This window comes from Hyperoodon ampullatus (genome assembly GCF_949752795.1).
Source record: "Hyperoodon ampullatus genome assembly, chromosome: 17".
In the NCBI taxonomy this organism is placed as follows: Eukaryota; Metazoa; Chordata; class Mammalia; order Artiodactyla; family Ziphiidae; genus Hyperoodon; species Hyperoodon ampullatus.
Window position 1 is genome coordinate 74,600,363 of NC_136930.1, and position 26,276 is coordinate 74,626,638.

The window sequence follows — 26,276 nt, forward strand, 5'->3', positions numbered from 1 at the left end:
ATGAAAAAGAGTTAGAGAATTTCTTAATGTCTACTCATCCGTTGGGGATGAAAAGGCATGCATTTGGGGTGTAAGGTTAGATAAAAGGAAAAGATCTAATAATAATGGCTCCATCACAGAAAGTAGATAAGCAGACACCAGTGCCTTCTGATGGAGATTCTTTGCAAAGAAAAAGAAAACTATCACTGAATATGATCAAGCCTCTAGAGCTTACTACCAATTTAATAAGGAATAAAGAAAAAGAAGTCAGTCAGAGGAGCAAGGTCACCACCACCACCACAGGCACCCAACTGGCCAAATCCCCAACGGGGGGACCTGATTTAGTCAATGGACAATTGTGAGAAAAAAGAGATGCACGGGGAGCCTATAGATTAAAAACGGATGTGAGACTTATCAACCTCTTGAATTCTGATTCCAAAAAATGTTTAAAAATCATGACACCGCGGCTTCCCTGGTGGCGCAGTGGTTGAGAGTCCGCCTGCTGATGCAGGGGACACAGGTTCGTGCCCCGGTCCGGGACGATCCCACATGCCGCGGAGCGGCTGGGCCTGTGAGCCATGGCCGCTGAGCCTGTGCATCCGGAGCCTGTGCTCCGCAACAGGAGAGTCCACAGCAGTGAGAGGCCCGCGTACCGCAAAAAAAAAAAAAAAAACCCACAAAAAACACAAAAAAAAAAACATGACACCGAGATCACTGGAAATTTAAACATTGATATTGAGGAACTGCTCGTTTTAAAACATGATATGGCATTGCGGTTATGTTTTTAAAAAGAGCTCCAATGTTAACTATTAAAATATTTGCAGATGAAATGATATGTCTTCTTGGATTTGCTTCAAAATAACACAGGAAATGGGGCAGTTGGTGAGGGAGAGATGAAAAAGACTGGCCCTGAGTCACTAGTTATAGAAGCTGGGTGAGAAGTACCATTATGGCACCTCTTGTATATATTTGAATTCTCCACACAAAGTTTTTAAGTAAAAGAATGAATAACGACACACCCCCTCCCTTCGGCACCTTCGCTGAAGTGGCCCAGCGCCGAGGTGGGCATGGCTGGGCTTCTTCCCCCCTGCCCATCTGACAGATGAGGCGTCAGCGTCAGAGAGTGTGAAGGACCAGCCAAGGGCGCGACCAAGGACCAGCAGAGCTGGGGTTGCAGCGCACGTCTCGGCTCGGTCCAGGGCACTTTCCTCTTCCCTCCAGATAAGATGAGACCCTTTCCCTAACACGTGGGCAGACACCTCTGGGGACCCTGAGAGGTCTGCACGTGGGGCTTCACGGCCAGACTCCAATCCCCACGAAGGGAAAGATGAGTTCCCAGAATTTCTAGCTCCAGACCAACCGGAGCACTGTGGCTGGGGGAGACTGGGCTTGGGAGTGTGAGGGATAAGCACCAAAGAGAACACAAGACCCGTGTCACTACCCGCCGCCTCTTCCTGGTGAACTGAACCAGGAGGATAATCACCACCATGTCCCCCGATGGGGTCAGCTTAAAGCCTGCCTGAGTCAGGCTGTGAGTGGAGGCGCCCTGAGTAGGACCCCTGAGTAGGAGGGGAACACCTGTGAACGACACTCAGCACGCCCACTGCTAACTCACTCACTCATGCACATTACCTGAGCACCTACTGTGTGCCTGACAGTGGATCAAGGTGGTAGGGATGTTCAGGGCCGAGCAAGACACACACGCTGCCCTCAAAGAACCCACAGTCGAGCCCCGTGGTCCCCGCAGAGGGCCACACGTTAGAGCCACCAGGGGAGATTTACAGGTCCCGATGCCCAGGTAGCACCCAACCAATCAGATCAGGATGTGGTGCGGCGGGGGGAGCCCCGTAATAACAATTCGAGGCAAAGTTTGGGAACCTCTAGTCTGGCAAGAGCGAGACGCGAGGTAGAAAATAACAAACACCATCCAAGAGTCCACGGACGCACAGAGGAGCAAGACACGGCTCCAGGGGGAGGTCGGGGAGGACCCGGTGGGTGGCTCGATCACGACTTGAAGTCCCACAGTGCTGACCCTGCAGGCCACGTTCTGCTCTCCCATCCGTGCCGAAGGTTGAGGGACCACAGGGGGACGGCCTTGCTCTCTCTGGGCCTTCCTGTCACTTCCCAAGGGTGGTCATCTGCCTGAGATTCCTGTGGGTGCACCTCCCCTGAGACCCCAGGCGTCCCGCCAACCCCCAGCTCCCAACTGCAGTGATGCCGGCCCATAACCTCGGCCCCCAGACCCAGGGGCGGCAGGTCTGCTACACCGGATGCCTCAGTGTCGCCCTCTACCCTTCCGGTTACCTGGTTACCAGTTCCCTGGTCAGGCCTCGTTAACAAGTCCTCACAGTAAGTCCTCCCTGTGAAGTGGCTGTGTGGCCTCTGGCTCCTGACAGAGGAGGACCCTCTGTCCCCACGTCAGACACCGCCCAGAAGCCTGGGCAATGCGGCTCCAAGTCATAACTAAGCACTTGAGCAAAACTCCGCAGTCATCTCCCCAGAAAGGAAGCACAAGACCCCAAGCGCACGCCCTTCCCTAGGCCTGGCGGCTCGGATGGTGGGAGCCGTTCTCACAGCTGAAAATAACATTACCTGCCCGTCATGGAGCACCTGCCGGGGGTCATGTGCAGTGCTAGGCACACAGCCTGGACTAACTTTAGTACTTATAATGACCTGCAGGATAGGCATCCGTATCCCCACTTTACTTGAAAGCTCAACAAGGCCAAGCGACTCACCCAGACAGCCGAGCCAGCCAGTGGCCGAGCGAGTCCGGGCCTGGGCTCTGTGTGGCCCCAGGTCTGCGCCCACTAGGCCTGTGTCCACGGGGTGGGCACCTGAACACCAGCCTGCAGCCAGGGAGTGGGTGCAGGGGGCACCACCTCCTGCCCCAGGGAGACTCCAGTCGCTCAGGACAAGAGGCCACACAAAGCTGCCCGGCGTATGGAGCCCAAGTGAGTGACCTGGTTTTTCTTTTCTCACGAAGAGGAGAGACTCTCTCCTGTCATCTGAGTCCGCAAACTGCAGCATCTTCCAGGTATCGAATCTCTGTCACCTGGATGCTTCTCCAGGCTGAGCTCTGACCCCTCTCCTTGCTGCCTATGAATCATTAGGGGGTCCTATTGATTCTGGTGCCATCGGGTTTCTCTTAGGGTACTTGCAAAACCGCTAACTGGAAGGGATGCAGAGGGGGGTGGCGGAGACGCTGTGGCCAGGGAGTGAGGAGTCCGGCACCAGCGTCATTCTGCCTGGGGCTTGCGAAGCAAACCCGAGCCTCAGTTTCCCCATCGGGCAGCTGAAAGGACAAGAACACACCAAGGTGCTTTCTCCTGGTTTGCATAAGCTTACTTTCTGAAGGACTCTCCCACTTTCCTCCCAGTCTGAAAAAGGAACAAAGAAAATCCACAAAGTCTTCTGACTCAGAACGGCTGCAGAAGAGACCACCGGGCTGGGGGCACAGGCTTGTTGACCGCGGGGAGCAGCGCAGGCCACCCGTGGAAGGAGGCCACGCGCAAATTCCAGCTGCGGTTACACAGCAAAGAGCAACAACACCGCGCTCCTAACAAGGGCTTCCCTGCATGATTCAGTGAAGTGTTCGACAGAACTAAACGAGAGAAAGACACGGAGACAGTTGGTAGGAGGAGCTAGACATTTGGGGCTGGGGCTGTTCTGGGCTCGGGTAAACACCCCCAGAGGTGGGCCTGCGCGGAAATCACTGCTGACACGCTCACAGTTCCCGGAGAGGGCACCTGCACACAGGTGAACAATCGCGGGGGTAGAGGACGCACAGGCTGCTCCCCAAACCCCTCTGCGGGGAGTTACAGAAGACCAAAGTCAAAATGAGAGGAGGACGGGACATTAGTGGTCACCTGGCTGGTCACCTCTCTGAGCCTCAGTTTCTTCATCTGCTAAATAGGGATGATGGTCATGACAACGACCTCAAAAGACACGTTGAAGACAGAACACGCAGCACAGCAAGTAACCAATCACAAGTCATCGCTTATCACGTGATCATTCCATTTGCTCGTTCATTCCTACAGGAAACATTGCCTGAGCCTCTCAAAGGACCAGGGAAGAAGTTCAAACCTAGAGGAGGGACAAGGCTTATCTAAAGCCACTCAAGAGGCGGAAGAAGAGAAGCTAAACCAGAAACAAGTTGCCACCGAATGCAGCGCTGTGCCACAGGCTGGGCCCCCCGCAGACCATCAAGAGAGCCCTAGAAACACAACCACGATGCCGTGGAGCACCCAGGCCTTCTCGCTCCCGCCCCAGAGCCCCGCCAGGATCCTCCAGATGTGAGGGTCTGGCCCTCCCCATGGCCCGGACGGCGTCAAGGGGAAAGTCTCAGAGCGCCGAAGCTGTATGTGCTCTGGAGCCCGTCCCTGCCCCTCTGGCTCGACAGCCATTCTAGAATGCGTGCGATGCACTGTCCGCACACTTGACAGGGCTGACCTGTTCTCAGCCAGCCAGCGACGAGGCTCCCCAGCGAGGAGACGCCGGGACCAGACGTGCCAGGCCTGCCAAGCAGGCAGTGGCTGCCTGTGGGTGAGGGCGGGACAAGGCGGGGTAGCCTGCAGCACGGGATGAGACAGCATCTGTTACTGTAAATTAAGAGAGGTTTGTGCATAAATGAGGGTTGTCATGAAATTTAATTTTAATGGTTTGATAATTAAGCAAAAACACAATAATTATCATACCTTAATTTTTCCAGTACATTTGCTGCTAGCGACACTGTATTTTCTTAAGGAAGTTCATGCCGTTTCACTCAGAAAAGCATTCTACTGTTTCTGGTCATCTTTTGAAACTAGAGGAGGGGGGCTGCCCAGTTCCGGGGACATAGCCTAAAGAAGCGTAGGTAACTCCATGGAGGGGTGTGGCGGCAACTGGGCAGCCCTGGGTTCCAGCTACAACTAACTGCGTGGCCCTTGGCAGGTTCGAGCTCTCTTACGCACAAGCAGAGGTGGGCACAGTGTCCACACCTTGAGGATGAGGATTAAAGGCAGAAATGCTTGTGAAAGTGGGTTCTTCTTCACACCACCCCTCGGGTAAAAATGAATGTTACTACAGGCATCTAGCTGCAAGTCTGGAGGACATTCTCAATGTCACGACCGAGGGCGTGGAGCCCCAGGAAATGCAATCAGCACAGACCAAGCGTCACAAATTGTGTAGGCAAAAGTGAAGTTAGCTAATGGTGCTTAATTACAGAACTGATGCATCAACCAGGCCAGAAAGAGAGATGAGTCACCGATTTCCAAAGGACCTTTTGCAGAAAAGATGAGGAGGGTGAAAAGGTACGTGCTACATCCATTTGCTGAAAGGTTGTATCTTAAATTATAAGATGACATAGATACCCCTAGGAAATACGGGTACAAGAGTGGTATTTCCAGTTTAAAAACTCGAAGATGCAGCCTGTGAAGAAGCCCTTGACGCCACCCCACGCACACGCCCCTTTCCAGGGTGTGCTGCCGCTTCACCTGGGCTGCTCCCCCTTGCACTCCAGCCCCACCTCACTCCTACTCAGTGTCCTGTTCTGTATTAGCACCACTTCCTCCAGGAAGCCTTCCCAGCCCCAAGCTGGGTTTCTTCCTCTCAGCTTTGGATTCTCCTCAGCCTGTGCGACAACCCCTGCCTTTCTTCCACACCGAACGTAAGTGCAGTGAGAACAGTGAGGACCTTACCCACTAGGCTATCTCCCGGCAGGGCGTGGGACTCGCTGGCCACTCGGGAGGTGCTTGTTGAAGGAATGAATGAACACGCCCTGCGAGTGGAACACCCAGCCTGCTCCCCCGCCTCCCCGACTCCTGCCGGCCTGTACGCTTGACAATGGACTTGGGCGCTGGTCACAGCTTACCTAAGGCTGCACAGAGCACAAAGAGGAGAAAACAGAACCTGCTTCCCCCCGCCCCCTCCAGCCCATCTTTTTTTTTTAACATCTTTATTGGAGTATAATTGCTTTACAATGGTGTGTTGGTTTCTGCTGTATCACAAAGTGACTCAGCTATACATATACATGTTCCCATATCTCTTCCCTCTTGCGTCTCCCTCCCTCCCACCCTCCCTATCCCACCCCTCTAGGTGGTCACAAAGCACCGAGCTGATCTCCCTGTGCTATGCGGCTGCTTCCCACTAGCTGTCTATTTTACGTTTGGTAGTGTATATATGTCCATGCCACTCTCTCGCTTTGTCACAGCTTACCCTTCCCCTCCCCATATCCTCAAGTCCATTCTCTACTAGGTCTGTGTCTTTGTTCCCGTCTTGCCCCTAGGTTCTTCATGACCATTTTTTTGTTTGTTTTTTAGATTCCATATATATGTGTTAGCATCTCCAGCCCATCTTAAATCGCCATTCCAAGCTCAGCCGTGGCGTCATTCAGACCTGGGTCCCACCAAGTGCCTTTGACCTCTGTACTCAGTCTGCTTGTCTATAACATGCGGACAGAAGCTCCTATGTGAGGGTACTAGGAGGACTGAGTGCCTGACCTCCTGCGAACACACGGGGCTCAGAAACTGTGACTCCAAGGACACGTTTCTCTTGTACTTGGCACGTCTTTCTACCCGGAGGGAGGGGGAGACAGGTGCAGGCCCCCAACAGTCTAATTGGAGCTGGTCCCTCTCCTGGACTGCAGGTCACCCTTAAAAGGACGTCAAATGCCTTGTGACCCAGGATGCCAGGGCTCCGAGAAGAGCAGCATCACAGCTACGTGGATTCCAGGAATACGGCTTTTCACTGAGGGTGAGGCTGTGTCACCCCGGCAGAACCCGTGGTTCATCCACCCACTCCCCAGGGAGCAGTGGGAAGGTGGCCTGCCACGCACTGGGAGATAAAGCCAGAGTCTGAGGACCACCGCTGCCCTCACCACCGGGGAGAGCTGGCCCGCCCTGCCCTCCTCAGAGTGGCCGAGCCTGGCCGAGGGCAGCCCTCATAAGCGCCTAGGGAAGCCCGAGGTGTGGTGGGGCCGGGGGGACAGTCTTCGGGGGGCTGAGCTCAGGACTCCGGGAGGGCACAGGGCTCTAAGGAGACAGAACCTGGAGGTACGGGGACAGCAGCCCAGGACTCAAGGGGCTTCCACCTTGAGTCCACCTTGAGCTCAAGGTCCACCCACCGCAGCTTCCTCCCCCAGACCTGCTCCGTCAGACCAAAGACCTGGGCCCTCTCCGCGGAGGCAGAGCGTGTGTCCAAACCAGGCAAAGCTGGAGAGGTCCGGAAAGGGAAGCGCAGTGACTCCCTGCATCCCCGCGAACACTGGGATGCCCGGCGGTCACCCCTGGGTTAGCGGGGGCAGTGGGAACAGAGCCACAGCTGACTCCCCGGACAGAACGGAGCGTCACGACCCCCGGTTTACCCCCACCCGAAACAGCAGTATGGCCCGTCAGGCAGGAGTGGCAGGGCCGCCCGGCCGTGGGAGTGTCGTCAGCTCCCGGCCACGAGGGGTCCTTGCTTACTCATCCTGTAGCTCCTGGAGCCTGACGCAGGCACCCCAGAGCAAGTTCTCGAAGCATCAATATTCATCGAAGGAATATTTTATGAATGAATAAAGAATGTGTGAGTTAGATGCATCAAGAGATGAGAATTTAAGCAAAAAGCTTAACAAGGAAGAAGCCGGAAGCACAAGACTGAACTGTGCTTATTTGCGAACGGGGTCGTTAACATCGCTGACTTCCGTGGCTGACAGTGAGTCAAGCTTAGAACAAGCTCAGCAATTTGCAATTTTTTTAAAGCTGCATTTATGTTGGTGTCATAAGACGACCAGAAGGATGTCCTCTGGGATCCCAGGCTACATCAAAACATCTAGACAAGGCAGACAAGGCAGGGGGCAGACGATCTCCTTCACAACTTGGGGACCAGCACGGGGCCCAGGCCGCTGCCGGTGGCCTAGAGCACCAAGGACGCAGCAGCAGCCCAGGAAGGAGCCTGTCCTCGCGCCCTGGAGCCAGAACACTCAGCACGGCCGCCACGGCCTCCGAGCACGAGCACGTGAGCCCTGCACACGCCCGCACAGCAAGAATCCCCGAGAACAAGGAGCTCTTGAGAGGGAGTGTTTCCTTCCTCTCAGGGGTTAGGCCATAAACGCCCTCCCAGTATCAGCCCCAGACAGCGAATACAACTGTGCATTTATATGTGTCATCATCAATGATGACATTAAACACCACACCCTGGCAGCAGTCTCGTTGTGGATCAGTGTGGAGACAGATAAACGGTGCGTTCACGAGTGAGTCACGAAGAGCAGTCAGAAGGCAAAAACCTGATTCATATTCAACTCCAGAGCACAAGGCTGATTGAAAGTTATAAAAAGACATGCAGAAGAAGACACATGATATGGAACCACTTATGTCATTAAAAAAAAAAACCTGAATACAGTGTTTGTTGTGGCTATAAATAAATACAATAAAGTAGTAAAGCGTGGAGTGGATGATGCCGTGGCCTCCAAGACACAGAGACTCTGGGAGGAGGAAGAGAAAGGAAGGTGGGAGTGGGGGCTGGGGGCGGGGCTGTCAGGCTTCGCTGCTTTATTTATCTATCTATCTATCTATCTATCTGTTTATTTATTTATTTATTTATGGCTGTGTTGGGTCTTCCTTTCTGTGCGAGGGCTTTCTCTAGTTGCAGCAAGAGGGGGCCACTCTTCACCGTGGTGCACGGGCCTCTCACTATCGCAGCCTCTCTTGTTGTGGAGCACAGGCTCCCGACGCGCAGGCTCAGTGGCCATGGCTCACGGGCCCAGCCGCTCCGCGGCATGCGGGATCTTCCCCGACCGGGGCTTGAACCCGTATCCCCTGTACTGGCAGGCAGACTCTCGACCACTGCGCCACCAGGGAAGCCCTTCGCTGCTTTTTCAGTTGCTTATTTTTTTTCCCAACATTTTCTTACGAGTTAGAAGAATTCCTCCGAGAACACTCTATAGACCCACTGGTATATCCTATAATTAACATTTTATTCTATTTGCTTTATCAACTCAGTCTGTCCATGTGCCCATCCCTCCACCCATCCAGGAATCTAGTTTTTTAGGCATTTCAAAGACTAGTGCAGATATCATACACCACCCCCAAGGCCTTCAGCAGGCAGAGTTTAACATCTGCTTACAGTTTTTCTTTTGATATAAAATCGACTCTCAGAGAAATGCACAAATCTTAAGTACACGTTGGCTAAATTTTAACAGTGGCAAGCACCTGTGGCGCCCACACCCAAATATCAAGTTATACAACGTGGGCATCACCTAGGAAATCCCCTTGTGCCCCTTCCTGGTCAAAGCCCATCCCAACCTCTGCAGAAGCAACCGATGCTCTGTTTCCACCATCACAGAAGAGTTTTGCTGGTTCTGGGATCTCAAATGAACGGAACCACACGGTACATGCTACTTTGGGTCAGGCTCCCCGCGCTCAGCACCAGGTTCCTGAGATTCACCCATGGTGACGTATTAGGAGTTTGTCAGTATTTGTTGTTGAGTAATATCCCATTAGGAAAATGCCACCATTTGTTAATTCATTCTCCTGTAACAGACACCTGAGCTCTATTTTTTGGCTTGGAACATTCTTTATAGGTCTTTTTGTGAACATACGTTTTTAAACTTTTCTTGAATAAATAACTAGAGTTGGAACTGCTGGGCAGAGTACGTGTATGTTTAGCTTTGTAAGAAGCTGCAGCAGCCTCTTCAAAAGTGGTTGCACTGTTTCACATTCCCACCCAGGCATGAACCTTCCAGCTGCTGCATGTTCCTTGTGGACACTTGACATTGTCAGTCTGTCATTTTAAGCATTCTCATGAGTGTGTCGTGCTGTCTCACTGTGATTTAAATTTGCATTCCCTCCTCCCCACTGACCAATGGTGTTAACGTCCACTATTTTTTTTTTTAACATTTTACTTCCTTGAGAAAGAGAGAGAGAGAGAGAGAAGACAGAAAGATAGAGGGAGACAGAGACAGAGAAGGAGACAGAGAGGGAGAGATCTCAAGCAAATATAGCAAAACGCTGAAATCTGAGATATGGTTAGTATCTAAATACGGTTAAATCTGAGATATGGTTAGTATCTAGATATGCTAGTATCTAAATTATTTTCTGTATGTTTCAAGTATTTTGCAATTACAAATAAAAATTATATTTCACCTATATCTTACTCCAGCTATACTTCCACCTACAAGGGTATGGCCCTAACATCCAAGCTGCGCTTGGGGGCACAGCTCCTGGTCTGGAGAAAGGCCCAGATGAGTGGGAGCGGGCCAGGCCCTGGGGAAGCGATCACCACCACAGCAAAGAGCTTCTTTCCAAAGTCACCGAGCTTGACCTGCCTCCAGACCTGTCCCTGTGGCCCTGGCTCTGCTCTTGGTCGGCTCTTACTTCCACCTTGGCTCCCTGCTCGCCTCTGCTGGACCAGGGCACGTCCTGTGGCTGACCCTGGCCAGGGCCCACCGGGGCCACCTCTCTTTGCCCTCCAAGGGCTGAGCTCGGGTGACACAGCACCTCTTCCAGGCACCTCTGCCTGGCCTGTCTCCTGTGCCATTAATTCCTCCAAGGAACTTCCCACTGACATTGATATGCGTCCCTCAGATCAACACCCAGTGACACCAGACACAGCTTTCTTAAGAATTTAAAAGTGAAAGGTCTTGCCCAGATGTCTGGGCGGCCTCAGAAATGGTGCCTGAAAGCATCTGTAGCTGAGGTGCTGCTTCCTCGGATGGACACCATTCATTTCTACCTTGACTTCACATTTGGCTCCAATTTGCAACCACTACCGATCCTGTCACTGAACCTGAATAAGGGCTGTGATGCCTCTGAAAGGGGGATCAGACTGCCCACCCTCTAAGGTCTCGAGGCTGGACTGTTTCAGCACCTCCCAAGCGGGGTGATGAGAGCGGGGCCGGGGGCACGTGGGGCCGTGACGACACTTACCTCTGGCCCTCGCCGGCGTGCAGGACGAGCTCGTCATTGCTCCGGGCGCTGACCGTCAGCTCGTGCTCCGTGGAGTTGAAGACGTCCAGGAGTAGGTGGCACTGCCGGGCGCTGCGGTGCAAAGACAAAGCCAAGTTCAGCATCTTCTGGCAGCCAAAGAGGAGAGTGACTCCGCTTCCCCCCATCCCCGAAGATTTTACACCACTGGAGGACACGACAAGTACGATTTATCACAATGTCACGTACCCGGGACACAAAGGCTGACAAAGGAGACTCATTCTGAACTAACTGTGAATTCCACACAGTGGGTTTGGACAGGAGGCCCTCCTTGGTCCTGGGACACAGGCTTACAACCCAGCTGTGCCCTTTACACATTGAGTGACCTTGGGAAGGTAACTTGAGTTCTCCAAGCCTCACACGGGTGACCGCTAGGACGCCTGACCCACCGGGAAAGCACTCGGCATACAGTGTCTTTCAATAAGTGACCGCATCATGGCCCTGGATTTCTACGGGTGCCAGGCCAGGTGCTGGGCAGGGGTCCACAGAGAGCCGTGCCCATGCTGTCTGTGCACATGCCCACTGAGAGTCCTCATGGGGGCCACCCCTCACTCCCCCAGAACTGTGGGTGACACCTGGGGTCACTCACCACCCACCTGAAACCTCCTTTCCCTGGCCTTCTCTACCGCAGACAGTAACCAAACTGCAGTAACCAAGTTCCCGCCGCCCCCTTCCCCAAGGGGAGGGCCATGGAACAAAGTTCCAGCCAATAACCGGCTTCTGGAGACTTTTCATCCCAAATAAGAAGACAAGTCCTTGAGAGGGGAAGGCGCCACCCTTCCACCTCCTGACTTGCACCTACGTAGCTTCCACCTACGCCAGGAAGCTCAGGGACTCTAGGGGGCGATGGGGACGAATGCCACGGCTGCGGAGGGCAGAGTGGGGCCCTGGGAAGTGACGGCACAGACCCGTTAGCTACACGTGAAAAACAAAACTCCAGCCACGTACGCTGCGTTTGTGCTAGCTGCCATTTGTCAGGTCCCCATCACGGTCCAATGCTTGCCTAAAACTAACACAGCATCTCAAACACCAAGTGTCGCAGCTGGCACATGACAGCTGATGGATAAGCGTCCGCTCATCAAAACGGGACACCCGGACCTAAGACAGGAGCAGACAGCAACAGAGGCAGCAGCCATCCTCCTTCCTGGAGGAACAGGGTAAGGAGATTTTCAGAGAAGAAAAAAAAAAAGCCTCAGAAAAGGATCTGTGCTCTGGTCTCTTTCAGCTGAGCATTTCTTCAAAACATGACCTTCCATAGGGCATCTGAATTCTCAGGTGTGTTTCCCAAAGTGTGACAAGGGAAGATTTCGCTGGTTGTTAAGCAAAGGGGAGACAGGACTCACACCCACACGTGCCGGCTGCCTGCATTGCTGATTTCATACAAAAGCCCTGCAAGGTTGTCCTCCCGAGACCCCCTGACGGAGAGGGGAGGAGAGGGATGCTCAGGAGATGATGAAAAGTGCTGGTGATGACCGAGACTCAAGACACAGAGCTAGAAATCCTGTAGTGCTCACAGCGGATGAAGACGCGTATTCCGATCCAAACTGCGTCCCCTGTTCTTTCCAGAGAAGGGAACTGAGGTGGAGAGGGCGCAGTGACGTGCCCAGGGGTTCACACACGCACACACGCGCACTCACATACACAAAGACCGACCGCATCCAAAGGCCACTGGGCATCTGTGAAATACCAGATTCTCAAAACACATACATGCACTTACTCTCAAGGGAGATGGTAAAGTAGCAGCCTGATCGTCCCGCTACGCGCTACGAGATGTCGCACAACACGTCTTTAGTTGATTCTGGGTTCTGTGGGTCGGGGTGTCCTCCCCAGAGGTTCAGCACTTGGAAAAACATTCATTAGCTCTGACAGCTGCCTCCGAGAGGCCTCTTCACTCAGCTCACAGGAAAATGAGCTTTCGAGAATGAAGATCTATTCTGCCTTTGTCATAACTTGATGAAATCTTTAATCACAGCAAAATCTCTCATCAGAAAAGGAAATTCATAAAACATTTATCAGAGGCAGAAAATTGAAGTGGTATTTAAAAGCAGGAAAGAAAAGATTCAAATACATGCTGTTTTCACCCACGGAATATAATTGTTAGAAAACTGCACAGGAATGAACAACACCGGAATTTAATACTTTTTTGTCCTCTGTTTTTTCTGACTCACTGTCTGAGTATGGGGGCGCCTGATCCAGTGTTTCTGTTCCTCCTAATTGTTGGCAGCATGAGATGCTGGTGGATCTTTGCTTTCTACCTATTATTCATAAATTAATTCCCTTTCCGAAACTGCAGTAGCACTGTGTGCCCACCATCATGTCATTTACTCTGTGTATCTTTCCATACCTCTTTGGATGATTCTCTTAAGTTTTAATCTGTGTTTGAGCATATAATTTACTTTTAATTCTTATTTGCTTTTTGGTTTTATTTTTGGTTTGTTTTTCTGGATCCATCTTTCTGAAGTACAGGGAAGCCCAGGAAAGCTTCCTAGAAGAACCGAGACCAGAGTAAGGCTTCAGATCCATCTGCCTGGTCGGGAGGCGGGGTGGGGTGCCCAGAAGCAGGAAAGAATCTGGAGTAAAGTTGGAGGGAGGAGACGAGGCCGCCAGGTGGAAAGGAGAGGCACAGCCCAGGCACAGCGAACAGTGTGTGTGAAGCCACGTCTATGTAGTTAGTACGCACTATTTCCTATCTAGAATTAGGACAATTAATTTTATTTATTAATTCATGTAACAAATATAAATATCTACTGAGTACCTGTTGTGTGCCAGGTACTATTCTAAGCACTTGGGATATGGAAGTGAACAAGAGAAACAGGATCTCTGCTTTCACGGAACTCACACTCTTGTGAGGGGACAGGGCTAGGAAAGATAAGAGGAATTAAAAGTGAAAAAAATTTAGTCGTATTTGGTAAAATTAGGAAAAATATGTTCAAAAAGGTTGCTAAATACAGGGTTAAGACACACATCCACACACAAAATCAATAACAATAGCATTCCTATATATCAACTAAAAACAACTACAAAGTATACGTTTTAAGAAAATATATTTACAATAGTAATGTACCTAGAAAAAATCTAACAAAATATATGCAGGATGTTTATGAAAAAAATCTAAAGTTTTATGAAATGATATTAAAGGTGATGAATAAATGCAGAGATGTATTATGTTCAAGGATAGAAAAACTCAGTATTTTTAAATAACTCACTTCTTTCCAAATGTATATAAATTTAATGCAACTCAATAAAAAAATCCCAACATTGTTCTGGTTTTGGTCAAACTTGATACACTGATTCTAAAATTTATATCTAAGATCAAAGGGCCAAGAACATGCAAAACAACAACGAGGAAAATCTTTGGAAGAGATTTGGCCAACCAGATATCAAGAGTTGCCGTAAAGCTGTAAAAATGAAGGCGGTGGGGCAGTGATAAACACATCAATGAAGGAAAAAACAGCCCAGAAGCAGATCCATGAATATAATAAGGTAATGGATATATGACCAAAGTAGCAGTGTTGATTATTAAGAAGGAGATTCAATAAACAGTGCTGGACAAATGGTTATGCAGATAGAAAGAAAATGATATCCCTACCTCACACCATAAACAAAAATAAGTTCCAAACAGACTGAATAGATAAATGTAAAAAGCAATATTTAAAATCCTGTAGAAGAAAATACAGGTGAACAACTTCTGACCTTGAAAGACAGAAAGATTTCTCAAATGAGTTTCAAGATATACAAAATATAAAGAGATCTTCAACCAGGGCACCAGAATGCACAATGAGAAAAGGACAGTCTCCTCAATAAATGATGTTGGATAAAATGGATAGTCACACAGAAAGGAATGAAACTGGACCCTTACCTCACACCATATACAAAAATCAACTCAAAATGGATTAAAGACTTAAATGTTGGATCTGAAACTGTAAAACTACTAGAAGAAAACAGGGGAAAACCTTCTTGGCATAGGTCTGGGCAATGACTTTTTGGAAATAACCCCAAAAGCACTGGCAACAAAAGCAAAAACAGATTAAGTGGGGTTGTAGCAAACTAAAAGCCTCTGCACAGCAAAGGAAACAATCAACAGAGTGAAAAGGCAACTTACAAAATGAGAAAAAATATTTGGATACAGTAGGTCTCAAAAGGGGTTAATACCCAAAATACATAAGAAACACAAACAACTCAATAGCAATAGCAATCATCATCATCATCCAATTAAAAAGTTGGCAAGGGCTTCCCTGGTGGAGCAGTGGTTGAGAGTCCGCCTGCCGATGCAAGGGACACGGGGTCGTGCCCCAGTCTGGGAGGATCCTGCATGCCGCGGAGCAGCTGGGCCCGTGAGCCATGGCCGCTGAGCCTGCGTGTCTGGAGCCTGTGCTCCGCAATGGGAGAGGCCACAACAGTGAGAGGCCCGTGTACCGCAAAAAAAAAAAGGTTGGCAAAAGACCTGAATAGACATTTCTCAAGAGAAGACGTGCAGATGGCCAACAGCTATATGAAAAGGTGCTTAACATCACTAATCATCGTGGAAATACAAACCAAAACCACAATAAGATATCACCTCACACCTGTTAGAATGGCTATTAAAGAGACCAATAAGTGTTGGTGAGGATGTGGAGAAAAGGGAACTCTCACGCACCTGTGGCAATGTAAACTGGTGCAGCCATTACAGAACAGTGTATAACTTCCTCAAAAAATTAGTAATAGAACTACATATGATCCGGCAATCTCACTTCTGGGTATATATCCAAAGGAAATGAAATAAGTATTTCAAAGAGATAAGTGCACTCCCATATTCACTGCAGCATTATTCATAATAGCCAAAATATGGGAAAACCTAAGTGTCCACTGACAGATGAGTGAATAAAACAACCCGTCTCTCTCTCCCTCTCCCTCTCTCTCTCTCTCTCTCTCTCCCTCTCTCTCTCCTTCTCTCTCTCTCCCCCTTTCACACATACACACACACACACACCCCATAGTATTATTCAGCCATGAGAAAAAAGAAAAATCCCACCATTTGTGACATGGATGAACCCAGAGAACATTATGCTAAGTGAAATGAGCCACACACGGAAAGACAAATACAGCATGACCTCACTTACACGTACAATGTCAATTAGTTGAACTCATAACAGCAGAGAGCAGAATGGTGGTTAACCGGGGGTAGAGGAGTGGGGGAAAGGCGGAGAGGTTGGTCAAAGGATACAAAGTTTCGGTTACGCAGGATGAGTAAATCCTGGAGATTTAATATTCAGCATGGTGACTGTAGTTAAGAATACTGCATTGTAGGGGCTTCCCTGGTGGCGCAGTGGTTGAGAGTCCGCCTGCCGATTCAGGGGACATGGGTTCGTGCCCCGGTCCGGGAGGATCCCACATGCCGCGGAGCGGCTGGGCCCGTGAGCCATGGCCGCTGAGCCTGCGCGTCCAGAGCCTGTGCTCCGCAACGGGAGAGGCCACAACAGTGAGAGGCCCGCGTACCACAAAAAAAAAAAAAAAAAAAAAAAAAAAAAAGAATACTGCGCTGTATACCTGAAATTTGCAAAGAGATTAGATCTTAAGTGGTCTCACTATGCACTCAAAAGGTAACTATGAGAGGTTACAGATACGTTAATGAGCTTGAAATGTGAAATGAAATGAAATGTGACATGATTGTGTTAACCATTTCACAATGTATATATCACACTGTACACCTTAAATATACACAATTTTACCTCAATCAAGTTGGAAAAATAAATAACGGAAAAGACTGAAATGTTTGGCTGCACTGAAATGAAGCACTTTTGTACAAGGAAAAACATTAAAATCAAAGCAAAGAAAAGCTGGCTGTGAAAAGGTGTTTGCAACACATAAACCTGACAAAGCATTAGAATTCTGAATTGATAAAGAACTCCTGTAAATCAATAGGAAAGAAATGATCCAATGGAAAATTGAGCAAAGAACAAGAGTGGACAATTTAAAGCAGAGGAAATCCAATGGCCAATATACAGGAACAGAGGCTCAATACAACTAGTAGTCAGAGAAATGGAGAGAAAACCCTCCGGTATGATTTCCCACCCAACCTATTGGAAATGTTTAAAATGTGCTCTAAGACCAAGTGTTGGCCAAGATGTAGATCAGCAAGAATCACGGGAATCCTCATTCAGTGCTGCTAAGGGTGTAAACTGGTACAACTCCTCCACAGGGCAGGTCGGCACAACCTGGCCAAGTAGTAGATGAGAACCCTTTGATCTAACGACTCAACTTGTAGGCATGTATCTTGGACCAACTCTCAGAGTTCAGCACAAGGATGCTTCCTAAAATGTGCACTGCAGCCTCATTTATAAAATCAAAGACCTGCTTTTAATGAAGCACAGCCAACTGGAGAGCAGATAAATAAATCTGTAACAGTCATACACTGGAAACCTATATATAAGTGAAGATGAATTAAGAACTGCAAACCTCACCACAGGTTAAGTCTCATGTTAATAAGGCTGAGTGAATAGCAAGCTGCAGGAGATAGTTACACATTTATATCAAGTGTAAAATGTTTAAAAATATTCTATATTGCTTATAATAATCAACTGTGGGGTATTAGTCACTCCTGGTGAGAGGGGAAGAGAATAGGGTCACAGAGGAGCACACAGGGTTTTAACAGTTTCATTTTTCTTTCTTTAAATTAGAAAAATAGATGCAAAAACAGCAAAATGTAAAAATTTGACAAATCTGTGTCGTTGGATAGATTATCATCCCCTTGACTTTTCTTTATATGTTGCTTATAAGATGTAAGACATGTTTTGTAAGAGGTATTTTTAAAGTCACTTAGAATGTTGTCTTAGCCGGGGTTCCCCCCGGAAAGCAGAGCCTGAGAAGAGGGCTGGGGTGGAGCAGGTGTTTGGGAAGGGGATGCTGAGGGGAGCGGTGCAGGGGCACAGGGCGCGGCGAGACCACAGTACCACGGTGCCTTACTGAGCTGGCTGCCATGTGGACTGCTGGCGCTCACCCTGCTGGTCCCTCTGAAGAGTCACGGACTGTGCCTTGAAGTGTACACCTCAGGCAGAGGAGAGGGGACTACTTCTCCACCAGCCCCCGCCCTCCCTGGTCAAACTCCCCCTGAAAGGGGGCAACTCCCCAACTCTCCACACTGTGCGGCGTGTGCACCTGTGCTGCGGCCCCGGAGAAGGCTTTCAGACATTCCAGAACTCGAGAGCTACACAGCACAGCTGAGGTGAGGTGCTGTCAAGTTACCCCTGCATAAATCTGGCTGCCACAGAGATGGCTGGTGTAAAACGTGGGCTAGGACTTGAGGCAGAGAACAAGACGCGTGGCTAACAAATTTTTTTTTTTAATTAAGTGCATCTCCTGAAATCATAAACAGAGATTAAAAACTGACTTCAGATGTGACGGCAAAGGAGGGCCTCTCTGATGAAATAGCATTTCATTTCAGACCCACACAACAAGAAGGCAATCATGTGAAGGTCTTGGAGGACTGCTTTCCAGAGAAAGCAGTTAAGGCCAAATCTTAAGGCATGGTGTCATCAGGGGACAGAAGGAGCCAAGAGGAGAGTGGTATGAAATTAATGACAGAAGGTTTGGATTTTATTCTAAGTATAAAGGGAAGCTATCGTTAGAGTCTTAGCAGATGAGTGACATGAATTTGGTTCATGTTTTTTAAAAAAATGACGAGTTCCTATTCCGGAAAAGATGCCATAAGTACAAACAATCCCCTGCGTCTCTCCTACTGAACCCAACTATAAATCATACATATAATGCACGGAGCAGCTATCTGAAGATTCGAAAAGTAAACTATAGAAGGTGGATTTGGGAAGGAGATCTGAAATCGAAGTTCCTCTGAACTTCAGAGTGAGTTTCCATTTCCCTCAGTCCTACCTGTCCTAAAAGGCGGCTTGGAGGCACCCATCAGGTACAGACAGGCAGAGATCCGCGAGCTGCCTCTGTCCCGGGTCCAAGGCGTGGGAGAGGGTACCATGAAGGTGTGTTGGGGGGGGCCTGTGGGCTTTTTCTTTTTTCTCCTCCGTTTCTCCCAGCCCAGCCCCTGGGCAGCACTGCTATGTGACAGTGCCACGGTGGCAGTCACGGCTGGATGGCACATACAACTCCGAGGCCAGGAAACCACCTCTCTGACCCAAGGGACTGAGGTCCCATAAGCACAGGGCCAGTCCCCATCTCTTTTATTTCCCTCTCTGTCCTCTGACCAATTAGTCCCACACAGAGACACACAGAGGAAGAACTCAAACCTTGGCTTTGTTGTGGGCAGACAGTGAAGGGAGGCCCCTGGACAGTGCTGGGGAGACTATGGAAAGGAGAGAGATGAAGAGAGCAATTTGCTAAAGTGGTACCTGACCTGGGCTCACTGTGGAGCAAGCACGAGGGGATGGATCCTGAGCAGCAAACCATGGGCTTTGGTAACCGAGCTCCAAGGAAGAACACTGGGCGGCACACACAGGACTGATCCAAGGAGAACCACAGACTCTAAAACCAGAACTGCAGCACAGCCCACAGAAGGCACTACGGGACCATGGTGTGGACCACCCACCAGAACAAAAATATCAGCATTCTCTGCAGGATCCAAACAAGACCCCAGCATCTCACAGCATTATAGTTGAAATGTCCATAATATAGTCTGTAACTACTCAGCATAGGAAGAACCTGGGAAAAAGCCAACTTGCAAAGGAAAATAAAATCAACAGACAACAACCTCAAGATGAAAGTCTCAACAGAAAAAGACTTTAAATACATTCCGCAAAGTAAGGGCAAACACACTTGAAACAAATGAAAAGATAAAATCTCAGCAAAGAAATAGAAGATATAAAGAGGAAGCAAAGAGACACTTTAGAAAAGAAAAAACTGAACTGAAAAATTCACCAGGTAGTGAATTATCTGAGTAATTGAGGCAACGAGTAGACATAAAATGAGAAAGGATATAAAACAAACAATACTATTGACCAACTGGATCTAACGGATGCTTAGTGAACATTCCACCCCCCAAAAAAGTAGGATATCCATACTTCTCAAGTTATATGCAACATTTACCAAAATAAACCATTTCTAGGCCATGATAAAAACCTCTAGCAACTTTAAAAGAGTAAAAATCACACAAGTATTTTTTTGAACCACCCAGGAATTAAACGAATGTATTTGAAGATAGATTAATAATTTATCCAATGGAAACAGCTGAGAGAAAAAAAACGGGATAAAAACAATCTTATGAGACAAGAAAAGCTCTAAAAGTCATGTCATAGGAGTTTGAGATGAGCAAAACAAAAGAAAACGCACACACAGCTGTTGAAGAAATAATGGCTGAAAATTCCCCAAATTTGGCAAATAACATAAACTTACAGATTCAGGAAGCTCAGCAAAGCCCAAGCAGTATAAATTTTTTAAAATCTATGCCCAGAAACATCCTAATCAAAGTAAACTTTAAACAGCAAAAGGAAAGAAGCCATCTGAAAGCACCCTGAGCTAATAAGGCATTTGGTACAAGGGAAACGATTCGAAGTCTGAAGATTTCTTATCAGAATACCAGTTTTGTTGCTTAATGGGTATATAATATCTTAATGGGTATATAATATCTCTTACTTATAATAAGTAAGTCATTTAATTTCTCTGAGTCTCAGTTTCCCCAACGAGGATAAGAATGCCTATGTCATGGAATTATGAGGAGGCTCCAATGGGAAAAAAAGTGAAAGTGCTTTGTAAAACTACAAGCAGAATATTACATAAATATGAGGGGTGGTGATTATTATTAGCTTGGTTGCAGTCAGTGGAGCAGCAAAAGGGAAAGCACACAGCCCTGCCAACAAAGCAATCCCAGCTAATTACTCAATACTGACTCAGCTAAAAGTGACTATGAGAAATTCCCACGCCAAGGTCTGAGTCTGTCTAAAAACCATGGCACCATGCCCAGAAAGTTAAGTGGGGCTCTTTCTCCCCGAGTCTGGCCAAATCCTCCCAGCCCCTGCAGGGTCCAAACATCACCGTTCCACCAATCCCAGGGGCGCGGTAAAGTGAGTGAAGACACAGCCAGACCGGTAGTGATGGCCACATACACCTTTGGCCAAACCCATGTGGTCTTTTAAAGTTCCATAAGCCTGCCTGTTATCAATCAGCCCTTTTTCCTGAAAAATTAGCAGTCAGTTTCAGGATGGAGAGCTTTCTTGTAAGTCTTAAGAAAGCCAGGGAGCTTATTCAATCTAAAGTGACAAAAAAAAAAAATAGAACAAACAATCAGAATGTTCTTCAGGTGGTATCATCTCATCTTCACCTCTGCCACACAGATTTTGGAGCTTCTAAATCTTGCTGAAGACTCTGACAGTAGATTTACTGTCCATTAGAACTGGGTTTCCCAAAGTGTGATGTGAGGACCACCTGAAACAGATCCCCCGGCTCTGCAGGGGACAACGGATCAGCGCCTCGGAGGTCACGTCCAGGGCTCTGGTGTCCTCCGGGCCTGGGGTTGGAAGAAGCTGAGTCTTACTGGTGAGAAAGACAAGTGGGCGGTGGTGGCACAGAGACACAGGAAACAAGCAGGGGAGGCTTCTGGAAGGAAGTGGCTCTTGCATTCGCTGAGGGACCAAAGGCTTGAGAGCAGGCCTGCAGGCGGACAGAGCAGAGCATGGAGCAGACAGGGCTGGAGCAGCATGGACTGTGCGGGGGGCTTGCAGGAGTCTCCTCGGAGTGAGGAGGCGCGTGGGGCGGGGACAGGAAAAGGCAAGGCAGACAGGCTGGGTCAGATTGTGCTAAGCCTTGTGTGCCGAGCTCTGGAACCGGAACATGACTTACAGACGACAGGGACTCGTGGAAGGACCCTAAAGGAGGGACAAACTCATGCTTGTGTTTTAGAACAAACACTTCAGCAGCTATTTGGGGAAAGAACTGGAAAGAGGAAACGAAAGCAAGAGACTTCGAAAGGCTATAGCAACTGTCCAAGAAAGGGAGGGAGAGGCTGGCCCAAGGGACAAAGGTGACACGCCTGAGTCAATGCAGAGCTACTGAGGTGGAAAGGACAGATCTGGTGACCGACTGAAATGTGGGAACAGTTGCCTGTGGACGGCTGACACACAACCTGCCCTCTGACGGGTCTTGGGGGGGCTGCATATAATGAAGGCAGGAAGGGTCTCTGTTTCTGATTTTTTAATGAGTAAGTTTTAAAATAATGTTTTAAAATGTTCCCTTTAGAGGAAGGAAGTTGGAATGGCTAGAATCCAAAAGACATACAGGATAACAAGCATCGGCAAAGATGTGCAGAATTGGAACCTTCAAGCACTGCCCGAAGGTTTGGGTGGGAAGGTAAGATGGGGCAGCCGACCTGGAAAATGGTCCGGCAGCTCCTTAAATGGTTAAACGGTTATCACATGATCTGATAATTCCACTCCTAGGTATACCCAAGAGAAATGAAAACTGGTCCACACAAAAACTGGTATGTGAATGTTCATAACAGCATTATTCCCAACAGCCAAAAAGTGGAATCAACCCACCAACTAATGAATGGATAAACAAAATGTAGCCTATCCACACAGTGAAATATTATTCAGCATAAAAAGAAACGCCATACTGATACTTCCTTGTGGGTGAACACTGACAACATTATGCTAAGTGAAAGAAGCCAGTCACATTTTGTATGATTCCACTTACATGAAATATCTAGAACAGGCAAATCTAGAGACAGAAAGTAGATTTGTGGCCGTGTAGGGGAGGGGAAGGGGGGACTGCTAATGGGTACAGGGCTTCTACCGGGAGAACGAAAAGTTCTAAAATTAGATGGTGGCGATGGTTGAACAACTCTGTGACTATACTAAAAACACTACATTATACAGCTCAAGTGGGTGAATTGTGTGGTATGCAAACGATGTTTCCATACAGCTTGCGTGTACATTCAGCGAGAGTGCCCGGGGGTGGTGGACGTGAGGTCAACACGCTCCTGGCTCAGCCACAGCACTGCGTCACCTCACCAGGGCCCAGCGCTCAGCGCCACCGTGGTCTTGACGAACACATCATTTACTCTCTGTTATACTGTCTACTTTGCACTCATAATGGACCGCAGGTATGAGAAAAGAACCATGAAGACCACATGTTAAAAGGGGCACAAAAATGAACACTAAGACACTTGTGCCTCAAAATCCAAGGTTAAAAAGATAACATAAAATGACAACTATGTCATATTTGGCTTTTCATTTTCTGGGAATGAGGACAAGCCCAATTCAAAAAGGACGGAAACGTACTTAAAAATAACTTGAAATCATGGTTCACGTAGCATCATTTGCAATTAACTCTATAATGATTAAAACTTTGAAAATGCCAAATGAAAAAATTCTAAATGGAAGGTCACATAAAACTCTGGCCAATTGTTGATGATAGACAATCTACCTTTTAACATACGCTGTCAATCCCTAAATCAAGTATGACGTGGGCCTTTTTAATTGGTGTTTATAAATCATACTTGTTAACATAATTAGTGTATATTACTTGTTAAGTAGAACAATCTTTAAATCTGTCTTTAAATAATGAATATTGATAGCATTCTTAAATGAACATAACACATAACATTCAATAATGTAATAGTTCAAAATAAAATACAGATCACTTAAAATTATTGATTGTAATACTTTAATAATATGTATGGTTGAGACATAACATAGGTCCCTTCAAGGTACAGCTGTGTGAGTGGAGACAGAAAAATGGGAGGTAATTCACTGCCTGGGCGGCTCCTAACTGGTGACACTGGGGACCAGAGGGTGCTAACTGCTGGGTCAACCTAAATGACATGTCCAGCTGCTCCTGCCATGGGAGGTGGGGTGCCAGCTCCTGCCTGTGCAGATCTACACTATGTTAACACTTGGAAAGACGATGAAAAGCGTGCTCATCATTTCAGGAAACACAAGCCAACAGGAGCAGGAAGGGCTGAAGCAAATGCGTTGTCATTAAGCTCCTCCCACCAGAGATTCGATGAATGGGTTAGAGAGAGATGGGAGCCCTGGGGCAGACCCAGTCCGCCCCCATCACAGAAGCAGGTCTCGGTGCAGGTGTCTGCATCCCCTCCTCTGTCCTCCCCAGGGTGCCCCTCACAGCCCAGCCTCAGTGAGGGCTCTGGAGAGGGTGAAGCTGCCGGGCACGGGCAGGCGAGGGCTTCCCTCTGAGTAACACAGCCCTGGTCTTCGTACCAGCCACCCAGACGTGAGTCCCCAGCTGGGCTGTCCCTGTGCCACTTCTACACGGAAGAGGGGGAGACCCTGACCTTGCCCTTGACAACCGCCGTTTCTCAGTTTTCTACCTGTGTCAGGCACTGTATTAGACGCTCTGTGTATTGATGCATCCTTTAAACCTTACCACAGCCCTGCAAGACCAGTGTTCTCTCCATTTCAAGATGAAGAAAAATGGTGCTTAAAGAAACAGGAACGACTTGCTCAAGACCACAGGGCAAATAAGTGGGAGGATCAAAATTTGAAATTGGATACAGGTACAATGGGTTCTGAATCCTGTGCTTGTTAAAATTCTAAACTGTTGTTAAATTTAAAACCAACTTAAATCAACACAGCAACCTGAAAAGGATCAACCATGATGAAATCCGACATTGAAACTGCCTTTATTACATGTCTGTGAGCAGAGGCTCCCTGCGGCATGGAGCGGTCCCACTCCACGGGGGGAAACGGAATTTTCCTTCTAAATGTCCGGGGAGAAGCGCCATGGTGTGTCAGGTTGTATGATTTTTACTCGGAATGTAACAACTCCCACCCCTTACATCCTGCTCAGGGGAGTGTATTTTCCACAGAGCTCAGAGTAGCAATGTATAAGATTGGACCACTTACCTTAGCAGCCTAGAAAGAAGCTGATCCTGAGGTGAGGGAGGCCAGGCACTCAGACAGGGCGGCATGGCCCAATCCATTTCAATCTGTTCCCTAACAACATTACCAGGCAGCTTGGTGTAAAAAGTGAATCTTAATGGTAATTGATCTCCTAAATAAAAGTCAGCTGAAAGCTAGGTACACCCCTGAAGGAAGGAGAATGGTAAAAATAAAAGCAATGAGAATTCCACCTCCCATCTATATTGTGCTTTGGCTTTGAGAAAACACTGGGCCCTCTATTGTTTAATTTGATTCTCTTATGCCCCATGAGGTGAGCAGAGCCGGTGATCACTCCAGTGAGGGACAGGAGGGCTGAAGCTGCGAGGGATACAGAGATGCTTGCAAAGACACAGGGGGCCAAGGGAAACCCAGGTCTCTGGAATCCCAGTTCAGAGTACGTGTGGCAGGAAGCATGGGTTTTGGTGCCAAGAAGGCCAGAATTCAAATCGAATCTCTTTTTCTCATTCATGTGCAACCAGGGTGAGTTATTTAACATCTCCATACAGCAATGCTGACTTCAAAGGGTTCTCTGGAGTTTAAATTCCACCCAGTTTTGGTCTCTTGGGTATTTATTTTTAGGACTTCATGGTATATGTTGGATACAGGCCTTTGTTGCATAAGTGTACTGTAAACATTTTCTCCCAATATGGAGCTTGCTTTTTGATGAGCTGAAGTTTTTAATTTTGATAAAAACCATCTTACCAACTTTTTATTTTACGGTTAGTAGTTTCTCACTCCATCTGAGAAATCTTTGCTTCATGGAAAAATTTTAATTAAGAATTAAAACTAATTAACTAATTAAAACTAAAAATTAAACTCTTTAACTGATATGACTACCTCAGGGATTCTATTTTCTCTTGTACCAACTTTAGTAATTCATGTCTTTCAAAATTTTTTTTCCATTTCATTTAAGTTGTCAAATTTATTGGAATATGATTTCTCACAGTACACTCTTTTTTTTTTTTTTGCGGTACGCAGGGCTCTCACTGTTGTGGCCTCTCCCGTTGCGGAGCACAGGCTCTAGACGCGCAGGCTCAGCGGCCATGGCTCACGGACCCAACCGCCCCGCGGCATGTGGGACCCTCCCGGACGGGGGCACAAACCCGTGTCCCCTGCATCGGCAGGCGGACTCTCAACCACTGCGCCAACAGGGAAGCCCAGAACACTCTTATTGTTCTTTTAATGTCTGCAGAATTTAGCCATGCCCCCCTCTTTCATTCTCATTATTAGTAATTTGTGTGTTCACTCTCTTTTTTAAAATTCTGACCATCCTGGCTATAGTTTACTAATTTCATTAATCTTTTCAAAGAATCGATTTTGGGTTCCATTTAGTTTACATATTATTTTTTCATTTTCTATTTCATTCCTATCCCCTATTATTATTTTCTTTTACTTCACTCTTCATTATTTATTTTCACTCTTCACTCTTTATTATTTATTTTCTTTTACTTCAGTTTATTCTGGGTACATTTTGCTCTTCTTTATCTTACATAGACACTTATACCACTGATTTTAAGCCATTCAA

The 26,276-nt window shown here is 47.9% G+C and overlaps 1 protein-coding gene across 7 annotated transcripts in view; it reads right to left on the bottom strand.

Moving 5' to 3' along the window:
- TRAPPC9 (trafficking protein particle complex subunit 9) overlaps positions 1–26,276 on the bottom strand; it is a gene marked incomplete at its 5' end in the record, with an annotated part of 502,410 nt that overhangs the window by 155,478 nt on the left and 320,656 nt on the right. For 6 of the 7 annotated variants that reach the window (XM_079722453.1, XM_079722455.1, XM_079722457.1 and 3 more), the window contains one exon: positions 10,860–10,970. The exons of the other annotated variant lie outside the window; for it this stretch is intronic. In XM_079722453.1, coding sequence (XP_079578579.1) covers positions 10,860–10,970 — 111 coding nt within the window. The remainder of the gene's footprint in view (positions 1–10,859; positions 10,971–26,276) is intronic. 7 annotated transcript variants of the gene reach the window in all.